This window comes from Triticum urartu, chromosome 2A (assembly GCF_056163025.1).
Source record: "Triticum urartu cultivar PI428250 chromosome 2A, HENAU_Tu73, whole genome shotgun sequence".
Taxonomy (NCBI): domain Eukaryota; kingdom Viridiplantae; phylum Streptophyta; class Magnoliopsida; order Poales; family Poaceae; genus Triticum; species Triticum urartu.
In genome coordinates, this window is record NC_141874.1 from 490,017,049 (window position 1) to 490,037,536 (window position 20,488).

Consider the following 20,488-nt stretch of genomic DNA (forward strand, 5'->3'; position numbering starts at 1 on the left):
AATTTCTAAATGTGTGAACATGTTTTTTGAATTGTACACGTTTTTTTAATGGTAATTGTTTTTTTTAAACGTCATGAAATTTTTATTAAAATGCCCATGCCCGGACGTTTTTTAAGTTGCCTGAACAATTTTTTAAATGCACATCAGCCATTTTCAACGTTCTTTACCAATATTTTTTATTTTTTTAGAAATAGCGAAAAGAAGAAAATATCTGAGACAAAACCCCCAAAAAAGTATGCGCAGGTAAAACATAAAGCCCACAACAACGTAGCTGGGCTGTCCGACTGTGAACCGAGCGCGTCTTGCCTGGTCTGGCCTGGCCTGTCCGAAGCAACACCCCAATTGATAGAAACCCTAAGCCTAAGCGGCGGCGGCGGCGATCTCAACAGTCAAGATCCCCATCCCCATCACCACAGGAACTGCGATGGCGGATGGCGGCGGCGGCGGCGGCGGCGGAGAGTATAGCAATCTCAACAACCCTATCACCTCCCCCACAAGAACTGCGGCGGCGGATGGCGGCGGGGAAGACATCGAGGAGGGGAGGCCTTGTCTGGTGAGCCCTCCGCCGTTCAAAATCCGCCGCAAGCTGAGTGCTCCAGGTGCGTTTGCGGCGGCGGCGGCGACGGCGGCGGCGGATGGCGGCGGGGAAGGCGTCGTGGAGGCGAGGCCTCCGCCGGTCAAAATCAGAACCGCGGTGGCCGATGGCGGCGGGGAAGACGTCATGGAGGCGAGGCCTCCGCTGGTCAAAATCCACAAGCTGGGTGCTCCAGGTACGAGTTCAATTGGGCCTGAGGATCAGATTGAGGTCATGCCTGCCAGCGACTACGAGATGAATTCGATGCGTCCGGAGCACTTCGGGAATGACGACATAGGCTTCATTAATCTGATGCATCCGGTGATCCCATGCGGTGAGGTTCAGAAGGACGAGATGGGCTTAGGCAGACACTCCATCATCTCTGAGCAGCCGATTGAGAACAAGACGCTCCTGGGGGAGGGGGAGGTCGAGATGGACCTAGGCAAATCAAACTCCATCTCCGAGAAGGAGATCGAGCATCTCTGCATGCAGATGGACGATATGGCGTCCTTAATGAGATTCAGGATCAAACCATCAGCCCCACTCTGCAGCAGCAATGAGACTGAAGATCAGCCCGTGATCGACGGCATCTTAAAAGAGTTAGCTGATCTGCAGGGCAGCATGTCCAAGCTCAAATCGCAACTGAAACCTTTTTGGCACAAGTACCCGTATGAGGAGGACTATGTGGCGCCGGAGGAGGAGAAGGATCCCAAGGAGAGGGCAAGGAAGGAGATTGAGGAGGAGCAGGAGGTCTTTGATTCCTACCGTCAAGGCATTGAATCTAAAGTTCGATACTTTAATTACACAAGTAAGATATGGCCAACACTAGTTCATTACTACAGTAGTTAATTGCTTTCTATGATTCCTATCAATGCAGATTCCTTCCTTGTAGCAAGTACTAATTCATGGTTTATTAGGATTGATCGCATGTTAACTGTTTTTCTTAACAAAATTGTGCGTGCAGCCCTAGTGAGCCCCATGCACTTTACACACTACACGCCCGGACAGATCCCATCCGTTTATACTACTCGTAGGATCACCTTGCAGATCTTCTCCTTCAAGATTGCCAACATCTGTTTGGACCTGGAATGGCCACTCCTGCATTGACCACTCAAAGTGTACGGCGTCGTCGCCGCACGAGACTATGTGGATCGCAAGCGCAACGTTCTCTTCTACCGGCAAAGGGATAACTTCCAAGAGATCACCGAAAAAGTAAGCGCCTGCCGTATTCTGTGAACTTTCCTTTTATCTCCTCTTTGTTGCATGCATGTGTCTTAATTTGTTGATCCATCAGTTTGTTGCAATTCAGTGTGTGTAATGATGGCGCTTGCAGGACTCCTTTCTGTGCTTGACTGGCCCATCTCGTGCAATCTCAGCCGACCGCCCTGTTGAGTTTGAAGTCCAGCTAAAACTTAAGGGCGGCGCAGCAGAGTCTGAAGACAGTGTGTTGATCAATAGCAGAGGCCATTACAATGGTTATGATACCCATAATGGTTTCTATACTGTCACTTTTGACAACTGTCTTTGCACAACCGAGTTAAGCCTGCAGAAACTGTATCGAGGAGCAGTCCAAGCCACTTTCTTGCGTGTCGGCATTGTTAAAGGCAGTCAAAGCCCTTTCAGTTATGGAGGTAGAGTTGCTTGCTCTTCGCCACCTCAGAAAGATGTGGTAAGAGGCAGTGAATGCCCTGACACTCCCACCCAAGTTGTGTTGCTTGATTCCCGTGATTGTGCTGGTGGGAAGATGCCAATAGGTGAAGATGGTTACCTTGATCTGTCAAGGCATGTTGTTTCTGTTGAATTACGAACAGTGAGTGAAGATTCTGAAGAATTGAAAGAAACCCTGGAAGTTGTCATAGAAGCCTACTCTCCTGGTGATTCTGTGCAAGCTCCTGTCATGATCAGGCCTCAATACTGCGGCATAAGTAAACATAAATGTGACCTCAACGGCTCTAAGGTGAAGATAATCATTGCTTGGTCACCTATTGTTAGCAGTGCTAGCACCAAAAAGGTTATTCTGTGAGAGGGATATGTTCGATGGTGCTCAAGTATTTTATCAACTATGTAAGATGTGAACCTATTGCTGTATCGATCTGCTATGTAAGATGTTTGACTCTATGTATCGACTCTGTTTTATAAGTCAAGTCTACATGGTGTATTTGTACTTACATTACTGCTATAACTTGCAAGTCATGCTGTAGGAAGTATTTCTGGTCTGACCATTAAGCAGCCACACTATGCATAGTGTCTGGAAAGGTGTGTCTGAAAATCCACTCTCTAACTCTGTTACAACTAGAATCAAATGGATGTGGTCTGGTGGGAACTTGAGCTGCAGCGAAATGCTTAGTTTTCTTTTTGTCTTGCTTAAAACCTCTGCCTAGTCGGCGGAAATATGGTATGTGCGCTCAATTTTCACTGGTGAATGTGCGTTCAGGAGTACAAAGTATGCAGGCATGTCAACTTGCTCCTGAACTACTGATCAGTCTTGTTTAACTTGTGATGAACTTGGTGCTCAGCTATGCTGCAGGACGTTATGATACCCTTTGCCAAGTTATATCTATCTACTTCTACTTTTCAAGTTGGTGGTTGTTTGTTTGTTCAAGTACCAAGCTTTGTGTGTATATCGACTACAAATTGTTATGTTACCTTTGTTTTCACTATTCTGTTTTTATTTCTACCATAACTTGTATTCTGTTTCTAATATTCTTCTCATTGAAGTTGTATTAGTTAGTTACTGTTTAGTTTCATGTTATCTCCTTTGTTCCTTTTATGTTGTAGAAGCTTAGATGGAATATATGTCATTCAATTATCCATTGTCTTTTACGGCGTCAGTTGAATGAGAGGAAGAAGCTTTGCCCTCCTATTTTATTTCCTAGACCGTTTCTATTATCAGTTTAGCTAACTATGTTTTTCACGCTCGGTTTTCTTGAACGTTTCATGAGAATCTGAATGTGAGATCTCAAAAAAATCTTTCCAGAAGAAAGACTAATGACATGGTTTGATGCCGCTCGACTGCGAGATCCTGTCAACAAGATCAAAAGAACGCACACAGGAAACTACCTGCGGAGCTACCTACCTTTCATGAGGTCAGTTGAGATTTTGTCCAGAAGATTGATAGCAAAGTCAAACCATTAACAACCATGAAAATTATTTTGTTCCATCACATCTCACTCATGCGATATTTTCGTGCTTTTCCTTGCCAGATTATTCAGAAATCAGAAAAATGCCGGTGCGGATAAAAGGAAAGAAGACAAAGTGGTTACCACAAATTGCATCTGTGAGTTCTCATTCTCTACTTTTAGTTTTTAATACTTGGAAGCCATTGGTGGACTTTTATAGATGAAGTTTAGCTTTTAGGAATCCATGTATGGGCTCTGCTTAGGTAGAGCCACAACAAATATTAGATGCATGAGAGAAACTAAGTCATTTCAGTCATCTTGATGTGTCTTTACTGCATAATAGAAGCTGCTGTCGATCTTAGATCATATTGTTATCGTTCATTTGTAGATCCAATGGAAAAGAATTAGTCATGGAACTAATCCTGTTGGGTTTCTTCAATCCCTTGCATGTTACCTCAAGGTGAGACTGCGAATAGCCATCATAGGGTTGTCCATTAACCAGGAACAGAGGAATGAGCTCCTGCACGCTGCCCAATTGATGAAATGCGGGTACATGTTCTTATGTTTTGGTGCTCCATATCTTATGTTTTCTCTTGTTGTAGCCTCGGTTTTTATTACTGGTCTTGGTATCTTCATATTTTTGCTCTCATACTAAGGCAAGATAGGTCTTCAGTGAATGCATTAAGCCATCTTCAGATGCTCATAACCAGTATCCATTTTAGCACAACTACGATCTTTAGAATGGGGCAGAGCCTAAGCATTGGTTTGTGTTGGAGGGAATTGAAAAATAATTTGTATATTTTCATGTCTGGTAGATTGTGTTTGGTGTCTGCGATGTGCACCATGCATTGTTTTTCTTTTTCTTTTCGAAACAGGGGCAAAAGCTTTGCCTTATCTCATCCTTGGTAAGATACTAAGATACACTGTTAGCATTGGTTTCTGTTGGAGGTAACTACTTGTGTTCTACTCCCTCTGTAAAGAAATATATTATGCAATTTTATTTTGCGTATTTACTCTTTCGCGTACTGCTTATGCAATATTATTTTACAATTTGCTTTATGTATGGAATAGTAGCTGATGCATTTGTGGAAATTGGTCCTGATTGGCAGTGTGCGTCCTCTTAAGGAGCTGTCCTTTTTTTAGCGTTCAACTTCTGAGCTTGAGCCAATTGATGGCCTCCTTGAAACTTTTCATGGACTATGTTTTCCCCTTCTATACTCTGGTTCCTATATTGAATTCATAATGAAACTGAATGCTTCTCTCTTATGTTCTGTGTCAGACACATTGCATCTTGGCAGTTTTATGATCTAGCTACCAGCTGTTGTTGGGACCGATTATGATAGTGATTCATTGTTTGCTTTCTGTTTAGATCTTTGATTGTCCCTTACATGCTGCACACAATTGGTTCTGTACTATTTGTCGAATGTAATCTCATAAGAGAACGACATGTCCAGACATACAGGATGCTCTGAAGCAACCTTAGGAGGATTGGGAAGTGTAAAAAGCGGGGTTGAGGGGCACCGAAGGAACAGAGGCTGCACTAAGCCTCTTGAGTTTAGGTTGCCAACTGCACTAAGCCTCTTGAGTTGAGGTTGCCAGATGTTGTCTGATTTGTATAGTTGTCGTTCTTATTTGGTTGCAATTCCAGCAAGTTTGGGTTGTTATGAAGTGTTCCATCTTAATGTTGGACAATTGATGCAAGTCTAGTGTTGACATGGATGAAGTGTTTGCGTTTTTGTTGTACTCCATGTCAACACGTGACATGGAGCGCAACAAAAATACTGTTACTCCGGAGTAACAAAATTCCTTTGTGATGTGCTGTAATGAAGACGTACTCTTGTGTAGTTCAGTTAGAATAATTGAGATCTCTATTATCCAGTATGCCCTTATAACAGTTTGGAATGATCTGTTTTAATTTCATATGGTAGCGAATTACAGCTGATTTGAATTGTTACTGCAATAAGCCTCTGGATAGTGTGGAAATTTATGAACTGAATACCCTTGGTCATCCGGAAAATGGGCAAACAAAACTTAGCAGTAGCGCCGAGCAGAGGACGTAACATGGTGTACCACCTTAACGTAGTTTTCAAATGAGTTTTTTTTTCTTTTAGCAAAACGTAGCTTTCAAATGAGTTTGAGTTTTTGAGTTTCTAATGGATGAATTTGTACAAGTACTAAAAAACAGTGAGTTCTATGCAGACTCATTATATGCAGACTCATTATATGTACTTAAATGGTTCCTTCTATATGCTCCACAGGTTGAGAGGATGGACACAAAGGCAAGCAGAGTTGCATCATCTACCAGTTCGGATATGATCAAGAGCTTGGACGTGAAGGCAGCAAAGCAGACAAAAAGGTCTGACCATTCGCCACAGTTCCCTGCTATTTTGCAGATGAATGACATCCCACCGTTCATCGGATCAGGTGACCTGCACAATACAATGACCCCAGATATACTTCACAATTTTTAAGAATGCCGTACCTAAGTTCTCCGAGCTCCTTGTCCTCAGAAAGCCTCGAGAGTTTCAGAGATGCGAATGAACTTTTGAAGCAAGAGGTCCAAAAACTAAAAGAAGAGGTATGCCTGGTTCTGTTCTTTTATTTATTTTTGGTAACAACTACAAAGAACAGGGAAAAAAATGGTATCCTTATGCTTGTCTATGGATCAGGTCAATAGCTTGAGACAGCAACGTGAACTGCAAGACGCCGAATTGAAGAAGTCGGAGGCAAAAGCTAGTGAGGCCGCGGCCCTTGCTGCTGAAGAAGCGTCCAAATGGAAGGCCGCAGAAGAGGTTATAAAATCACTAACAGCGCAGGTGATATTTCAAACTTAGTTTGCACAATGTTATTGATGTTGAAGTTGGTACCAGCAGATGCATGTTCCTGTGCTGTATTTTCTCTTCTTTGCACCTCTTTGCCTTGATGGTTTATGAGACCGTACAAGGACTAACCTTATTCAGTAACATTAAGTTAGTACAAAGTTGAGTCATCTATTTTGGAACGGAGGGAGTAAAAGAAATGGCCGAGAGGCTTCCTCCAGGAGACTCTGATGCGAAGCTACCACGGCTCGCATATGTACCTGCCTGGTAGTGCAGTTTCTCCTGAAATGGGGATAGAAGGCCACAAGAGATATGAGCCAGTATACATTCATTATTCTCAGACACCGACTTATGTCATGTCTGCTTGGTCTAACGGGCTCCCTCCCCAAGCCCATCAAATAGGTAAACCCGTTCATAACACGGTGGCCCCACATGAGAGCATGTTTGAGAACTTGAACAAGATCAGAGATTTCCCGGCTTCGCATCAGAGGTCGAACGGTGGGATGGCGGGGTATATATCGTCCAATATCCGAGGATTTTGACCGGCAGGAAACAGAAAGGTTCCAGATAAACCTGCAAGGCTGGAATAAGAGAGGCTCCGGTTCACCCAGTAACCAAGTTGAGTCCGAGTGGATAGAACAGTTTGAACCCGGGGTGTACCTGGCACTGACACTGCTTTTCTCTTCATGATGGAACCAAAGAGCTGAAAAGGGTGCTGTTCAGGTAGGCATTTTTTGTAATTTGAAAGTCTGTTACATCCTTGAATGAGTAGCCACATCATGTCCAAGAAGATCCGTCATTCATGCACGGCTGCTCTCTTCCTGACTCCCCTCCACATCTTGTTTCTAGTCCCCTGTTGTACAGAAGAAGCATGATCTGTGCAGTTGGCGCATGGCAGGAGCAAGTGCCTCTGCTCTTGTGACTCCCCTCCACATCTTGTGAGTAGTGAGTAGTGAGTTTGTTGTGACCATGATACTGCTATCAAGCCTGTATGTATATTTCTTGGGACTAAGGCCCTGCCTAAAGGGGACTCCAACTTGGTGTTCTGAACTGGATGTGAGTCATGTAACCGGCTAACCGTGCATTGTCGTCAAATTAGTTGCATATTAAGAATCACACGTAAGTGTATGTGATGTTGATGTAGTAATAGTCAGTCTACATATGATCTGCTAAGATTGGAGAATTAACCTTTCCTTTTTTTGAGTACGAGTTGTGCATCCAAGATACGAATGAAGCCTTGAGAGTGGATTTCGGAAGCAAGAGGTTCAGAGACTAGAAGAACATGTATGCTTGATTCTATTTTGTTTAACTTGTGATCAACTTGGTGCTCGGCTATGCTGCAAACGTTATGACCGAAGTTTGCTACCCTTTGCCAATTTATATCTATCCACTTCTGTTTTTTCCAGTAGGTGGTTGTTCGTTTGTTCAAGTATACCAAGCTTTGTGTATGTATCGACTATAAATTTTAAGTTATGTTGTTTTAACTATTCTGTTTTGATTTCTACCATAACTTGTATTCTGTTGGAGTTTAGTTTCATATTATCTCCTTCGTTCCTTTTCATTCAATTATCCATTTTCTTTTATGGCGTCAGCCGAATGAGAGGAAGAAGCCTTACCCTCCTATTTTTATTCCCTACACCGTTTCTGTTATCAGTTTAGCTCTTTTCAAGCTTGGTTTTCCTGAACATTTCATGAAAATCTGAACGTGAGGTCTCAAACAATCTTTCCAGAACATGGCATGGTTTGATGCTCCCCGATTGTGAGATCCCGACGACAAGATAAATAGAACGCACACAGGAAACTACTCCTGACGAGTAAATCACGACGAGTAAATCGGAATGGAGGGAGTACATGTGACAGAGAGGAAGCTTTGGAAGTATTTGTGACCACTTTCCTCTCACGTCGCCACCCTCGCGGGCGACACAGGACAACCTCCTCCAGGTCCAGGATCCGGACTTCTTTTTAAGTATTGATTTTTTTTCCCTCAGTTGTGCCCTAATGTGGTAAACATTTTATGCCCTTCCAGAACAATAACATGGACAAAAGCGCAGTCAAAACAAACAGATGACAATCAATTTAAAGCATCAGCTTTGTAACAAAAAATTGCATTGCATTTTCTACAGATACAATAATACCAGCAGAAGTGCACAAACAACAACTACAACAAAATGGATGAGAATCATGTGCTAGGACAAGCACATGGTGAATTGTGATCAAGCATGCGTCAACTATCAACAAGTGCCAAAGAAGGTTCATAAGCAAGTGGTTTTTCAGTTACAAAACAAGGTTAATCATCAGTTACAAAAGAAGGTTCCACAAACAGCTCATCAGTAGGCGCGCATACCACCACCACCATCAGGTTCACAAATGGTTCACACCACCATCACCATCTGTTAGAAAAGCAGCTTCATAAACAGGCTGCATACCACCACCACCAGCAGCAGGTTCACAGAAGGTAGACACCACCATCACCATCTGTTAGAAAAGCAGGTTCACAGTTAGTTCATCAGTAAGCACACCATCAGTTAGGGTAATCCACACGGGGTAGAATTAACCAAGTATAGGAACCAAAACTAAAACCAAGTGAGAGACAAGGTTTGTTGCAACTTACTTGTCAGGGACAGATCTAACAAAGTTAAGCTTCCGAATGTGGATGTTCCTCACAACTTCTTGGTACAGCATAGCATATAAAGACTGACCAGCCAAGAGATCTAGCCGCAGCTCGTCATTAGGACCCTGGAATGTGATGAGACCTGTATACTTCATAAACTTGTTAAGCTCCTGTCTAGCTCGGTTGCGTGTAGCATCACCCAAGCGACGTTTCTCTTCTTCCTCAGCCAACCAGAGCATCAATATGGCAAAAGACACATTGCTCCAATCACGAATCAGGTCTGACATCAAAGCAGTAACTCGGACCGGAATTTCTACTCCGGGAGAAATACCAGAAAGTGACAACTGTTGAGCAAACTTGTAGCGACTGCCCTCGCACACAATAACAAAGAAGGTGTCCTTCAAAACAATTCCTTCGGGTGTTATGTTGCCTGTCTTCCTCAAAGTAAGCAAAATGTAGATACACATTGCGTATAACCTCCGGATAAATTAGAAGACCTTCACTGTTGAATTAATGTATAACAAATTAAGTTTTGAATGCAAATGAGATGTTACTAACAGTTTAATACAACAGCAAATAAAAGATGTGATAAGTACCGAATACTCACAGTGTCTTATAGGCTTCTGGATATTTGGACTCATTGACATTAGGGAAGACAAGACTCTTCATTAAAGCTCGTGGCCCATACGAGTACCGGTGCTTCACCTTTTCATCATCAACAGGGTATAAAGCACGGAAACCAACACAATACAAATTGTCGTGGCGTATTGCAAATTGTAAAATAGGCTCTCCAGGACGACCAATAATCTGTATTATGAAAAATGTATACCTCTGTACACAAACATTAATTATCAGAACCATTTCAACATTTAATGCCAATCAATGAAGCAATTTACATACAAGCAAGCAATATTCTACTGCCTAAATAGAGTCCCCAAATCTAGGCTTAAATCTTTCAATGACTACACAACAAGAAATATTGTGTGTTAACAGATTCAAGCCTAATAACCATTCAACAAAGATAGTTGCTCAAGGAAGCATGAAATACAGAAAATTAGAGTACCTGAGAATTAGGACTGGTGACTGGAACACCCTCTTCAATATATGGATCAAAGCCTTCAGGATAACCCCCTTCTGGAAGACTGGAACCAATAAGTCCACATCTTTTTCAATTACAGCAGAAGCAATCTCCAGAATGTGGTTGTGGATGTCTATGTAGAGCTTTGCCAGATCACCAGGAGTAGGATCGCAGGGCATGGAGATTATGGAAACATCCTAAAATAAAGATGAAACAAGTTGCAGGAGTATCAGAAAACACAACCCAATCACAGCTCAAATAACAAAGTTTCATTGGAAGTAGAAAAAGAAACACTGTTAATAAGAAATTCATTCCATTGTGATAATGGTGTACAAGCAAAACAGGAGGTTGTTCACCATTTACAAGGGCTGCACAAGTAGGAAGCAAAAACTGGATGTACATGTACCAACTACTAAAGCCTCAGGTACTTCCAGATCTGTAGCGCTTACAAAGGGATGCATCATACATACATATATCCAACTAAAGCCTCGGTACTTACCATGTACGAATTGCAAAACAGTGTAGAAGATTATCACATCCTAATACAAGACTAGGGTAAATAAACCTAATGCAAGCAGCAGTTGGATTTGTATCAACAAAATATGGGACAAGGCACGCCAATCAGCTTCATTACTCGGTTTTTTGGGGAAGGAAGATGAGGACAGAGACAAGGTCCTTACTTTGTACCGGGTCTGTCGAGGTATCTTTGCCTGTGTCTTCTGAACTGCGATATTTTGCGCTTCTATGAGAGAACGGGGGGGTTGCTGAGGGGGGTCCGGACGGGGTGGCTTTTGTTTCTTCGGAGGCATCTGGCGAAAGGAACATCGAAATACTGAGAAGAGGCAGATGAAAGACGAAGAAGCAGAGGTGGGAAGGAGATAATGCCGGTACCTTTTCCCAAACCTCGGCCGCTGCTCGTCGCGGATGGCGTCCCCCTTCTGGTAGCAGCCGCGGATGGCGCCCCCCTTCTGGTAGGGGCCGCCGCCGTCCCTCTGGAGGAAGCCGCTACTCGTCGCGGATGGCGTCCACCCTCTGGTAGCAGCCGCCGCCGCCGCTGTGTCACGGGCCCTACTACATCAGCGGCCCCTCCAGAGTCCACCAGCACCACCGGGCGGCCCAAGAGAAGCAAGCGGCCCAGCAGGCTCTACGACCCATCGACGTGGGAGCTGTAGCGATAGGTTAAGAGTACTCAGGTCCAGACAATGCAGGGGGGGATTTTTTAACTGGTTGAACCTTCTCCTCGTTCCCCTCCCTGTATCCTCCTCCTTCCTCCCGAATCCCCGTTCTCCTCCCTCAAACCCTAGCCGAATTCGCTGTAATCCGCCATGGAGACTTGAATCGAGTAAGAGGGCCGTGACATATGGTATCAGAGCCACCGGATTACCTACAGAAACCCACCTATACCACCCGGCAGCAGAGGCAGGCGGTAGAGATGGAGCAGAAGGTGGAGGATTTGGCGGCGTCGCTCAAGGCGATACAGGAGCAGAACGAGTCGATCTTGAAGGCCGTGTCGGCGTCCAACACCATCTTCGCCGAGATCCAGCCGGTGGTGGCGGATCTGGCGGCGTGGAGGCCCGAGATGGAGCGGTCCTTCGCCGATCTGCGTCAGGAGATGGGGGAGGTGCGCAAGGAGGTCGACACCGTAGCCCGCAACCCCATCCTCACCCTCAAGCCCTCGGATCTCCCTCCAATCCTTCCGAGGCCAAGCAGCGCGCCGTTCCCCAACCACGGCAGCAGCAACCATGGGCCCGAAGGCCACCGCGTCGATCTACTTCACCGGGGGGGTTGGCTCTGGGGTAGTGACTACCCTAGTCCCGCCTCCGGTCACGGGTACGTTTCCAGGCCCCTGCCCTCGTCTTGTGGAGAATTCACACCAGGCAGATCACCACCCGAGGCTTGTAGGGCGCTCCCCGATGCGGGGTTCGTCCCGTTCAGGCAGCCCTTTCCAGAGGCGCACGCCTAACCTGCCCAGGCCTAAGGTGGATTTTCCTCTGTTCGGAGGGGAAAGACCACGCATTTGGAAGCGCAACTACGAATCATACTTTAGGGTGTTTCATTTGGACCCGGAGTTCTGGGTCGACACCGCAGCCATGCACTTCACGGGGGCTGCCATGGTATGGCTAGAGAACAACAGTTTTGACTTACACGATATGGAGTGGGAGAAGTTTTGCTCGGTCGTTTGTGAGCAATTCGAGCGAAACGAGTTCAGTGTTCTCCTTCGTCAGTTATTTCATTTGAGGCAAACGGATTCAGTTGCCGACTACACTGCCAAATTCACTGAAATCATGCACTCCCTGCTAGCACACAGTACCACCTGGGATCATGCTCTGTTCCCTTCGCGTTACGTGGACGGCCTTAGGGATGAAATTCGTGTTGTTGTCTTAGTGCATAATCCCAAGGATCTGGATACTGCTGTTTCTCTTGCTTTCTTACAGGAGGAGGCGCTGGAGATTTCCAGGCGACGCGAGCCACGGCGCTCTGAAGGTGGAATTGGGGGCGGGCAGGGCAGCCGCTCCCATCTCAAGGGAGCCATGCCTCTTCCGGCTCCTCCAGGACGTCCTCCACCCCCTCCGACTACGGCATCAGATGACCGTCGCGGGACTGTGCCAGAAGGGACCCGCAACGGCCACGCAGTTGAAGATCGCCTCTCCACACTCAAGGCGTATCGTTGAGCCAAGGGGCTATGTTTTCTCTGTGGAGAAAAGTGGAGCAGGGAGCACAAGTGCGCTACCGCGGTGCAGCTCCACGTGGTGCAGGAGATGTTCGATGTGTTGGGATTGCCCGGGCCATCCAACAACGAGGAGTTTTCAGAATCTGACAGCGAATGCCACACCATCTCGAGAGCTGCGATGCAAGGAACAGTCGCCCCGCAAACTATCAGGCTACAGGGGAAGATTCAGCAACAGCAGGTGTTAATGTTGGTCGATTCCGGCAGCTCTCATAGCTTCATTAGTACTGATTTGGCTGCCAAGTTACAAGGGGTTTGCAACACCACCAGTGCCCTGAAGGTCAAGATTGCAGATGGGGGGCATTTGTTGTGCTATAAGGCAATACAACAATGCAAGTGGACAGTTCAAGGACACAAATTCTGCACCGATCTGAAGGTTTTACCTCTGGGCTGTTATGATATGATCGTCGGTATGGATTGGCTCGAGCAACACAGTCCGATGGAGGTCCATTGGGGTAACAAGCGGATGTCATTCGAGCACCATGGGAAGAAGATCACCCTGAAAGGAATTCAACCCCGCACCAAGGAGTGTCACCCTGTTTCTCTTGATCAGCTCCACTCCCTAGTGGCATGTAATGGCATACACCAAATGGTTCAGCTGCAAATAGTGGACGAAAAACAGAAGACAGAAACCCAAGAAATTCCCCCACCGATTGCTGAATTGGTCGACAAATTCCAACACCTGTTTGAGGCACCAAAGGGATTGCCACCGTCTAGGCCGTTTGACCACCAGATCCCCTTGATACCAGGGGCTCAACCGGTTAACATCAAGTCCTACCTCTACAACCCTGCCCAGAAAGATGAAATAGAGAGGCAGATAAAAGAAATGTTGCAACAAGGCATTATCCAACCCAGTTACAGCCCGTTTGCTTCACCGGTTTTGCTGGTACAGAAGAAGGATCTAACGTGGAGATTTTGTGTCGACTATTGCCAGCTCAACGCTATTACAGTCAGAAACAGGTTTCCGATACCGGTCGTGGAGGAACTCTTGGACGAACTAGCAGGATCAAAATGGTTCACCAGTCTGGATTTGAAGGCCGGATATCATCAAATCAGAATGGCCACTGGAGATGTGTTCAAAACTGCTTTCAAAACACACTTGGGCCACTATGAATTCAAGTTCATGCCATATGGACTGTCGGAGGCTCCGGGAACTTTTCAAGGAGTCATAAATTTTGTACTGGCTGGATTGATACGCCATGGGGTGCTCGTATTCATTGATGATATACTTGTGCACACCGCCACATTAGCAGAGCACGTCAGTCTTCTCCGGCATGTGTTCGAGCGACTGGAAGAACATCAGTTGAAAGTGAAGCTATCCAAGTGCCATTTTGCCCAGCCAAGTCTAACCTACTTGGGTCATGTGATCAGTGCCCAAGGGGTCGCAACAGACGAGAAAAACATCACAGCCGTGAGGGAATGGCCCACTCCCACGGGAGTACGACAGGTCAAGGGGTTTCTTGGATTGGCAGGCTACTACAGACGATTTGTCCGACACTTTGGGCTCATCAGTCGTCCTCTGACTAACCTGTTGAAGAAGGAAGCAGTGTTCGTTTGGTCTCAGGAAGCCGAGGAGGCCTTTCAGCATTTGAAGAAGGCACTGATCACGACCCCCGTTCTAGCACTGCCCCGTTTTGATAAGTCGTTCGAGATCGAAACAGATGCCTCGGACTATGGGGTAGGAGCAGTGCTCATGCAAGAGGGGCACCCGCTGGCGTTTCTCAGCAAGGCGCTAGGCCCAAGAAACCGGGGGCTGTCTACTTATGAGAAGGAATTCATGGCGATCCTCATGGCAGTGGAAAAGTGGCGCTCTTATCTACAAAGTTCAGAGTTCATATCCGAATTGATCAGAGTGCGTTAGCCCATATCAATGATCAAAGGATGGTAACTCCGTGGCAAAGACGGGCTTATACGAAGTTAATGGGGCTGCAGTACAAGGTGGTGTACCGCAAAGGCGTGGAGAACAAGGCGGCTGATGCCCTCTCGCGTCGGGAGGCTGAGATCACAGCTGTCACAGTCGCCACCCCGGTGTGGTTAGAGGAGGTAGTGCAAGGATACCAAAACGACAGCAAGGCCAAAACAATTCTGTAGCAATAGAGCGTGGGGGGCGATCCCTCATCAGACTACCTAGTCAAAGATGGAGTCATCATGTACAAAGGACGAGTGTGGGTGGGAGAGAACACTGACATGCATCAAAAGATTCTGCAAGCCATACATTCGAGCGCTGTAGGCGGTCACTCTGGAATTCACGCTACGTACGAACGACTGAGAAGATTGTTCGCCTGGCCGGGGATGCGGCAAGATGTGGTCACGTTTGTGTCCAACTGCAGTACATGTAAACAAGCCAAGACGGAGAGGGTGCGTACCCTGGGGTTGCTGGAGCCACTGCCAGTTCCCCCACATGCTTGGCACACCATCACCCTTGACTTCGTGGAAGGGCTGCCTACATCCCGAGGATACTCCTGCATCATGGTAGTGGTGGATAAGCTGACACGGTACGCCCACTTCATTCCTCTGGCGCATCCTTTCTCGGCCATTCAAGTGGCCACGGCTTTCATGAATCAGGTGTACAAGCTGCATGGCCTGCCCTACGCAATGGTCTCAGACAGAGACCGAGTTTTCGCCAGCAATCTATGGAAGGAAATGTTCAGACAAGCGGGAACAGAGTTGCGCATGTCCTCAGCTTACCACCCCCAGACGGACGGCACCACTGAGAGGGTAAACCAGTGCATGGAGACGTTTCTTCGATGCTTTGTCCACTCTTGCCCCCATCGTTGGTACCAGTGGTTGCATTTGGTGGAGTTCTGGTACAACACTGCTCCGCATTCCGCATTACAAGCTTCACCCTTTGAAGTGCTCTACGGGCATCCTCCGTGCCACTTTGGAATTGTAAATGCCTCTATGCTGGCTCCCGCGGATCTGACTAGTTGGCAACAAGAGAGGGAATTATGACGGCCTTACTACGCCAACATCTGGAAAGATCCCGATAACGGATGAAGGACCAAGCCGACAAGAAGAGATCAGAGAGATCATTTTCAGTGGGCGATTGGGTGTACGTGAAGCTGCAGCCATACGTTCAGGTCTCTGTCGCAGCGCGGGCTAACCACAAATTATCCTTCAAGTTTTTTGGCCCGTTTCAGGTGACAGCTCGGATTGGGAGGGTGGCTTATCGCCTGCAACTGCCAGAGGGGAGCCGCGTCCATCCGGTGTTTCACGTGTCTCTGCTCAGGGGGGCGCTACCTCCAGGCATCGAGACGGTGTCTACCTTACCGGAGCCGGCGCTACCTCATTCTCCTCCAGACTTCCCGGAGAAGGTGCTGGGCAGGCGCCTGATCACCAAGGGCAACTCGAAGATTCCCCAGGTGTTGATCAAGTGGTCGTCACAGCCGGAAGCGCTGGCGTCATGGGAAGATTTCTTCGAACTTCAAAGCTGTTTCCCTGGCGCTGTGGCTTGGGGTCAAGCCGCGTCTGAAGAAAGGGGGATGTCACGGGCCCTACTACATCAGCGGCCCCTCCAGAGTCCACCAGCACCACCAGGCGGCCCAAGAGAAGCAAGCGGCCCAGCAGGCTCTACGACCCATCGACGTGGGAGCTGTAGCGATAGGTTAAGAGTACTCAGGTCCAGACAATGCAGGGGGGGGGGGATTTTTTAACTGGTTGAACCTTCTCCTCGTTCCCCTCCCTGTATCCTCCTCCTTCCTCCCGAATCCCCATTCTCCTCCCTCAAACCCTAGCCGAATTCGCTGTAACCCGCCATGGAGACTTGAATCGAGTAAGAGGGCCGTGACACGCTGTCCCCACTGGTAGCAGCAGCTGCGGCCGCCGCTGTCCCCCTCTGGTAGGGGCAGCCGCCGCCGCCGCCGCTTGTGCTTCGGGTGGACGGACCTCTCGCACTCGCCCAAACGCGAGAAGGCGGCTTTAATATATTTGGGGTGTCGAGGCAGCAACTTGGGCTTAACCTAGCCATCTGATGCGGCACAGTCACCAGTTCCCGCCCAGATATTGCATACTGGGCTGACATATGGCCTAACACAATGGTTGGGCCGGCAGTCGACAAATCCGGCCTGCCAACGACCGAGGCCGCGGATCTGCCGAGCTGGGCCGAGATCTAGCCTTACCCGGTGGACGGTAGGCCACGCCTTGCGAGTTGTTGCTCCCCGCCCAGATCCGTGCCTCATCAAAAAAAATCCGTGCGTGGATCGAGGGCTTCGGCCATGGCCATCCAACACCGCGGTTGGGCGTGCTCCATCATCGCCCAGAGAGTCGATGTCGCCTGGCCACTGCGCGAGGAAAAATTGCAGATGAGAACCATAACCAAAGTCACCAGAGGAGAGCAAGTGATGAAGAAAAATATGCTTACCAAAGGAGAACAAAGTCTCCATGATTGCCTCTTGTCCGGCCACTACGAAGGAAGCATAATGAAAAAACATGGCCGAAAGATCCGATAGATATGTCTGGTTCTAGTTCTGGGGGGTGGAGAGGGAGCGAGGAAACTGCAAACCTAGGTGCGGGTTTTTATGGGGCGCGTGAGCCCAACAGAGCACTAATGCCCAAACCCTAAGCCGGAAAACCAGATCTGGCTCGTCCATCCGTTTGTTTGCCTTCCCTCTACACCGGCCCTTCCTGACGCGTTAACTACGGATAACACGCTGCTATCGCCAGCTAATTGCGTCTCTGTCATCGAACAAATTTCTTCTACTACGCGACACGGAGTATCGGACTTTTCTTTGGCAACAAATCCCATGTTTATGGACATGATTAACTATACCCCAAACTAAATCCTTTGAAAACAGACAAGGTGAGATTTAATTTTCTTTCCATTTTACAGCCGTGAATGCCGCCTCTCCCACGATGCGCGCAGCGCACCGCAAAGGCCTCCTGCCTGCCGAGTCCATCATGCTGCCTCGATTGGCTGGCGTGGGAATCCACCACAAAAGGCCTCAAGGCATCTTAAGGCAAACCGTCCGCATGCCTTCGGCCTTTATCGATTCGAGGCAAGGTGTGAGCCTACTTTCTCACACAAACCCAATAAAAATACGTGTAGAGTTTTGTGGGAGTCCCGACACCCGACACATAGGACTCCGGCCCACCCAAAACCCTTTCTGGACCCGTGCCTTCATCCTTCTTATTTTCTCTCCTTCCTCTTCTCTATTGCCTTCACCGCTGCTCCACCACCCCGGCACACCCATGTCGGAACTATATGTCTTCATCGCCTCCAGCGTTTCAGACGGGCTCAACACCCTATCCTCCAACCGCCTCGCCAGGTACCTTCATCTACTGATATACTCATCATGCCCGGCAACTGTTCGATGAATTGTCGGAGCTATAAACATTTTTTTTCTTCTTATTTGTAGCAATGGATTCCAACTTGGAGTACATATAGGAGCCCTATGTTGACTCGTCTGACGACTCGTCCGACGAGGAGGGGTACTCGGATGAGACGGCGAAGATGCAGGCGGTCCTTGAAGACGCGGAGCGTGCAGAGGAGTATGTTCTCAATTTCAAGTGCTCGATCAACAGTCATCGATTCCTCAACCCCAACAGGGCGCGCGGGCATTTGACACTGATTGTCGACTACTTTGCCCCGAATGCACTCTTCGTTGACCATCTTCGTTAGCGTTTTCGGATGCGCAAGACTGTCTTCGATTGTTTGTAGCATGGCGTCCGGTCCTATGATGACTACTTCGTCTTGAAGAAGACGTCGTGGGAACGATTGGCTTCTCTGGTTACCAGAAGTGCACGGCCGCACTACGGATGCTTGCATATGGCACGACCACTGATTCGTAGGATGAGTACCTACGAATATCTGAGAGCACATGCGGAGATGCCATGGTCAGGTTTGCAACTGTCGTGGTTGAGGTGTTCGGACCTCAGTACCTGAGAGAACCAACTGTGGCAGACACCGAGAGGCTCTTGGCAATCTCGGAAGCAAGAGGGTGACCAGGTTTGCTTGGATCTCTTGATTGCATGCATTGAAAATGAAAAAAACTGCCTAAAGGCTTTACAAGGGAAATATCAGGGTCATGTTAAGAAGCCCACCATCATTCTTGAAGCAGTTGCATCACAGGATCTTTGGATTTGGCATGCACTGGTCTCACAATTACATCAATGTGTTGTTGTTGTTTGCGAGGCTGACTGAAGAAAAAGCTCCTCCTTGCCACTATACTGTCAATAGACATGAATACAATATGGGCTACTACTTGGTTGACGGAATCTATCCTCCGTGGGCTACCTTTGTCATCACCATCTCTAACCTAGTTGACCAAAAAAAGGCTCATTTTGTCCAAAGACAAGAGGCAACTAGAAAGGATGTTGAGATGGCATTTGGAGTACTGTGGGACCATTTTGTGGTTGTTCATGGACCTGCTAAACAATGAGATCCGAAGACCTTATCGGGGGTGATGACATGATGTGTGATCATGCACAACATGATCGTCGAGGATGAAGGTGACGATACTACCACAGCTCTAGAATTTGAGAACATGGATGATCCTATCCAACTTCTAGACTAGAATCGGACCACATTTGAAGAGTTTATTCAAATGCATCAACAAATTCAGCACCGAACAACTCACGAGCAGCTGAAGGAGGATTTGATTGAGCATCAGTGGGCGGTTAAAGGGGACAGCAATGTTGGGATATAATATTTGAACTAGTGTTGCATGTGGCCATTTAAACGTCTGCACTTTATGCATGCGGCTATTTGATCGTGCGGACTTAAAAAATGAGGGAGGTCGGATGTATGCAACTACGATTGGATAGCAGCCTCCTGCATCCATGTCCGCGGACTGGTCCCCCTGTCCACGGACGGATGTGGGGGGAAATTTGTGGGTTGCTGTTGGAGATGCCCTAACACGTCCTGTAGAGTGCACCTTTTCAAATGTGAGCTCAGGAAAATGTGACGTCACGTGACCATATTTTTTACAACTTCTTTAGGGCACCTCCAAAGCAGACCCTCGAACTATCTGTATACGTCTCTCTAGTATCTAACACGGTCACATATTGGTCCAGACGTGTTTTTTCACGCAAACCGAAGACGCATTTTTGTGGAGGGGGCGGGGGGGCTTTGCGAGTGTCATGGTGATAGATCAGACAATGAGTAATAGGGGTACAAAACGAGACTATACCTAGCTATAGCGTAAGTGCAACACAAGGTTTTACGAGTCCGGGCCCCTCTTGGTGGAGGTAAACCCTACATCTCAAGCTCTGGAGTTGATTGTTTTAATTATGTCTGGATGCTTACGATGGATTGCGAAACCCTCTTACGGGTCAAGGAGTTGCTTATATAGAGTGTGCCGGTCCCTTGGATGCTAGCACTATGGGGGATTAAAGTTACTTTGATATCTTGCACTAAAACATGGTAACTGACGAACTAAATAGTAGTAGCGCTTGACGTCTCCTGGCGCTTCAGATTCCGTCGTTGCTTGTTCATCTTCTTTCGTTTGAGTATCATGTGCTCGTGTCGAGTGGTGAAGGGCCATCCGAGTGAACAATTACTCGGGTATCGTCCGAGTATGACGAAATAAGACTATGTCTGAATATATCGTTGACATACATAG

General features: G+C 47.3%; 3 protein-coding genes across 6 annotated transcripts; all 3 read left to right on the forward strand.

Moving 5' to 3' along the window:
• The first annotated feature begins 314 nt into the window (after positions 1–314).
• Positions 315–2,747, forward strand: LOC147985579 (uncharacterized). The gene is made up of 3 exons (XM_087544151.1): positions 315–1,382; positions 1,539–1,786; positions 1,908–2,747. The coding sequence occupies exons 1-2, from the start codon at positions 425–427 to the stop codon at positions 1,679–1,681; spliced, it is 1,101 nt and encodes a 366-aa protein (XP_087400277.1). The 5' UTR covers positions 315–424; the 3' UTR covers positions 1,682–1,786; positions 1,908–2,747.
• A 153-nt stretch (positions 2,748–2,900) lies between these two features.
• On the forward strand, positions 2,901–8,985 carry LOC125538630 (PH, RCC1 and FYVE domains-containing protein 1-like). Of its 4 annotated transcripts, XM_087544156.1 has the most exons (8): positions 2,901–3,660; positions 3,778–3,851; positions 4,154–4,242; positions 5,148–5,252; positions 5,952–6,117; positions 6,204–6,271; positions 6,363–6,509; positions 8,243–8,985. In XM_087544156.1, the coding sequence occupies exons 5-8, from the start codon at positions 5,961–5,963 to the stop codon at positions 8,273–8,275; spliced, it is 405 nt and encodes a 134-aa protein (XP_087400282.1). In that variant the 5' UTR covers positions 2,901–3,660; positions 3,778–3,851; positions 4,154–4,242; positions 5,148–5,252; positions 5,952–5,960; the 3' UTR covers positions 8,276–8,985. The 4 variants fall into 4 exon arrangements, with proteins under 4 accessions (XP_087400282.1, XP_087400281.1, XP_087400279.1 ...); XM_087544155.1 differs by having other exon boundaries at positions 4,154–5,252; XM_087544153.1 differs by lacking the exon at positions 5,148–5,252.
• A 1,901-nt stretch (positions 8,986–10,886) lies between these two features.
• On the forward strand, positions 10,887–12,643 carry LOC147985580 (uncharacterized). Its single transcript, XM_087544152.1, has one exon. The coding sequence runs from the start codon at positions 11,562–11,564 to the stop codon at positions 12,162–12,164; it is 603 nt and encodes a 200-aa protein (XP_087400278.1). The 5' UTR covers positions 10,887–11,561; the 3' UTR covers positions 12,165–12,643.
• The last annotated feature ends 7,845 nt before the right edge of the window (positions 12,644–20,488 follow it).

Excerpts from the sequence above, each read along its gene's own strand:
- LOC147985579 (XM_087544151.1), top strand. The coding sequence starts at position 425 with ATGGCGGATGGCGGCGGCGGCGGCGGCGGCGGAGAGTATAGCAATCTC. Across the intron at positions 1,383-1,538 it reads TCGATACTTTAATTACACAA|CCCTAGTGAGCCCCATGCAC; the intron begins GTAAGATATGGC and ends TTGTGCGTGCAG.
- LOC125538630 (XM_087544153.1), top strand. Across the intron at positions 6,118-6,203 it reads CCCACCGTTCATCGGATCAG|AAAGCCTCGAGAGTTTCAGA; the intron begins GTGACCTGCACA and ends CCTTGTCCTCAG. Across the intron at positions 6,510-8,242 it reads TAAAATCACTAACAGCGCAG|AACATGGCATGGTTTGATGC; the intron begins GTGATATTTCAA and ends CAATCTTTCCAG.
- LOC147985580 (XM_087544152.1), top strand. The coding sequence starts at position 11,562 with ATGGTATCAGAGCCACCGGATTACCTACAGAAACCCACCTATACCACC.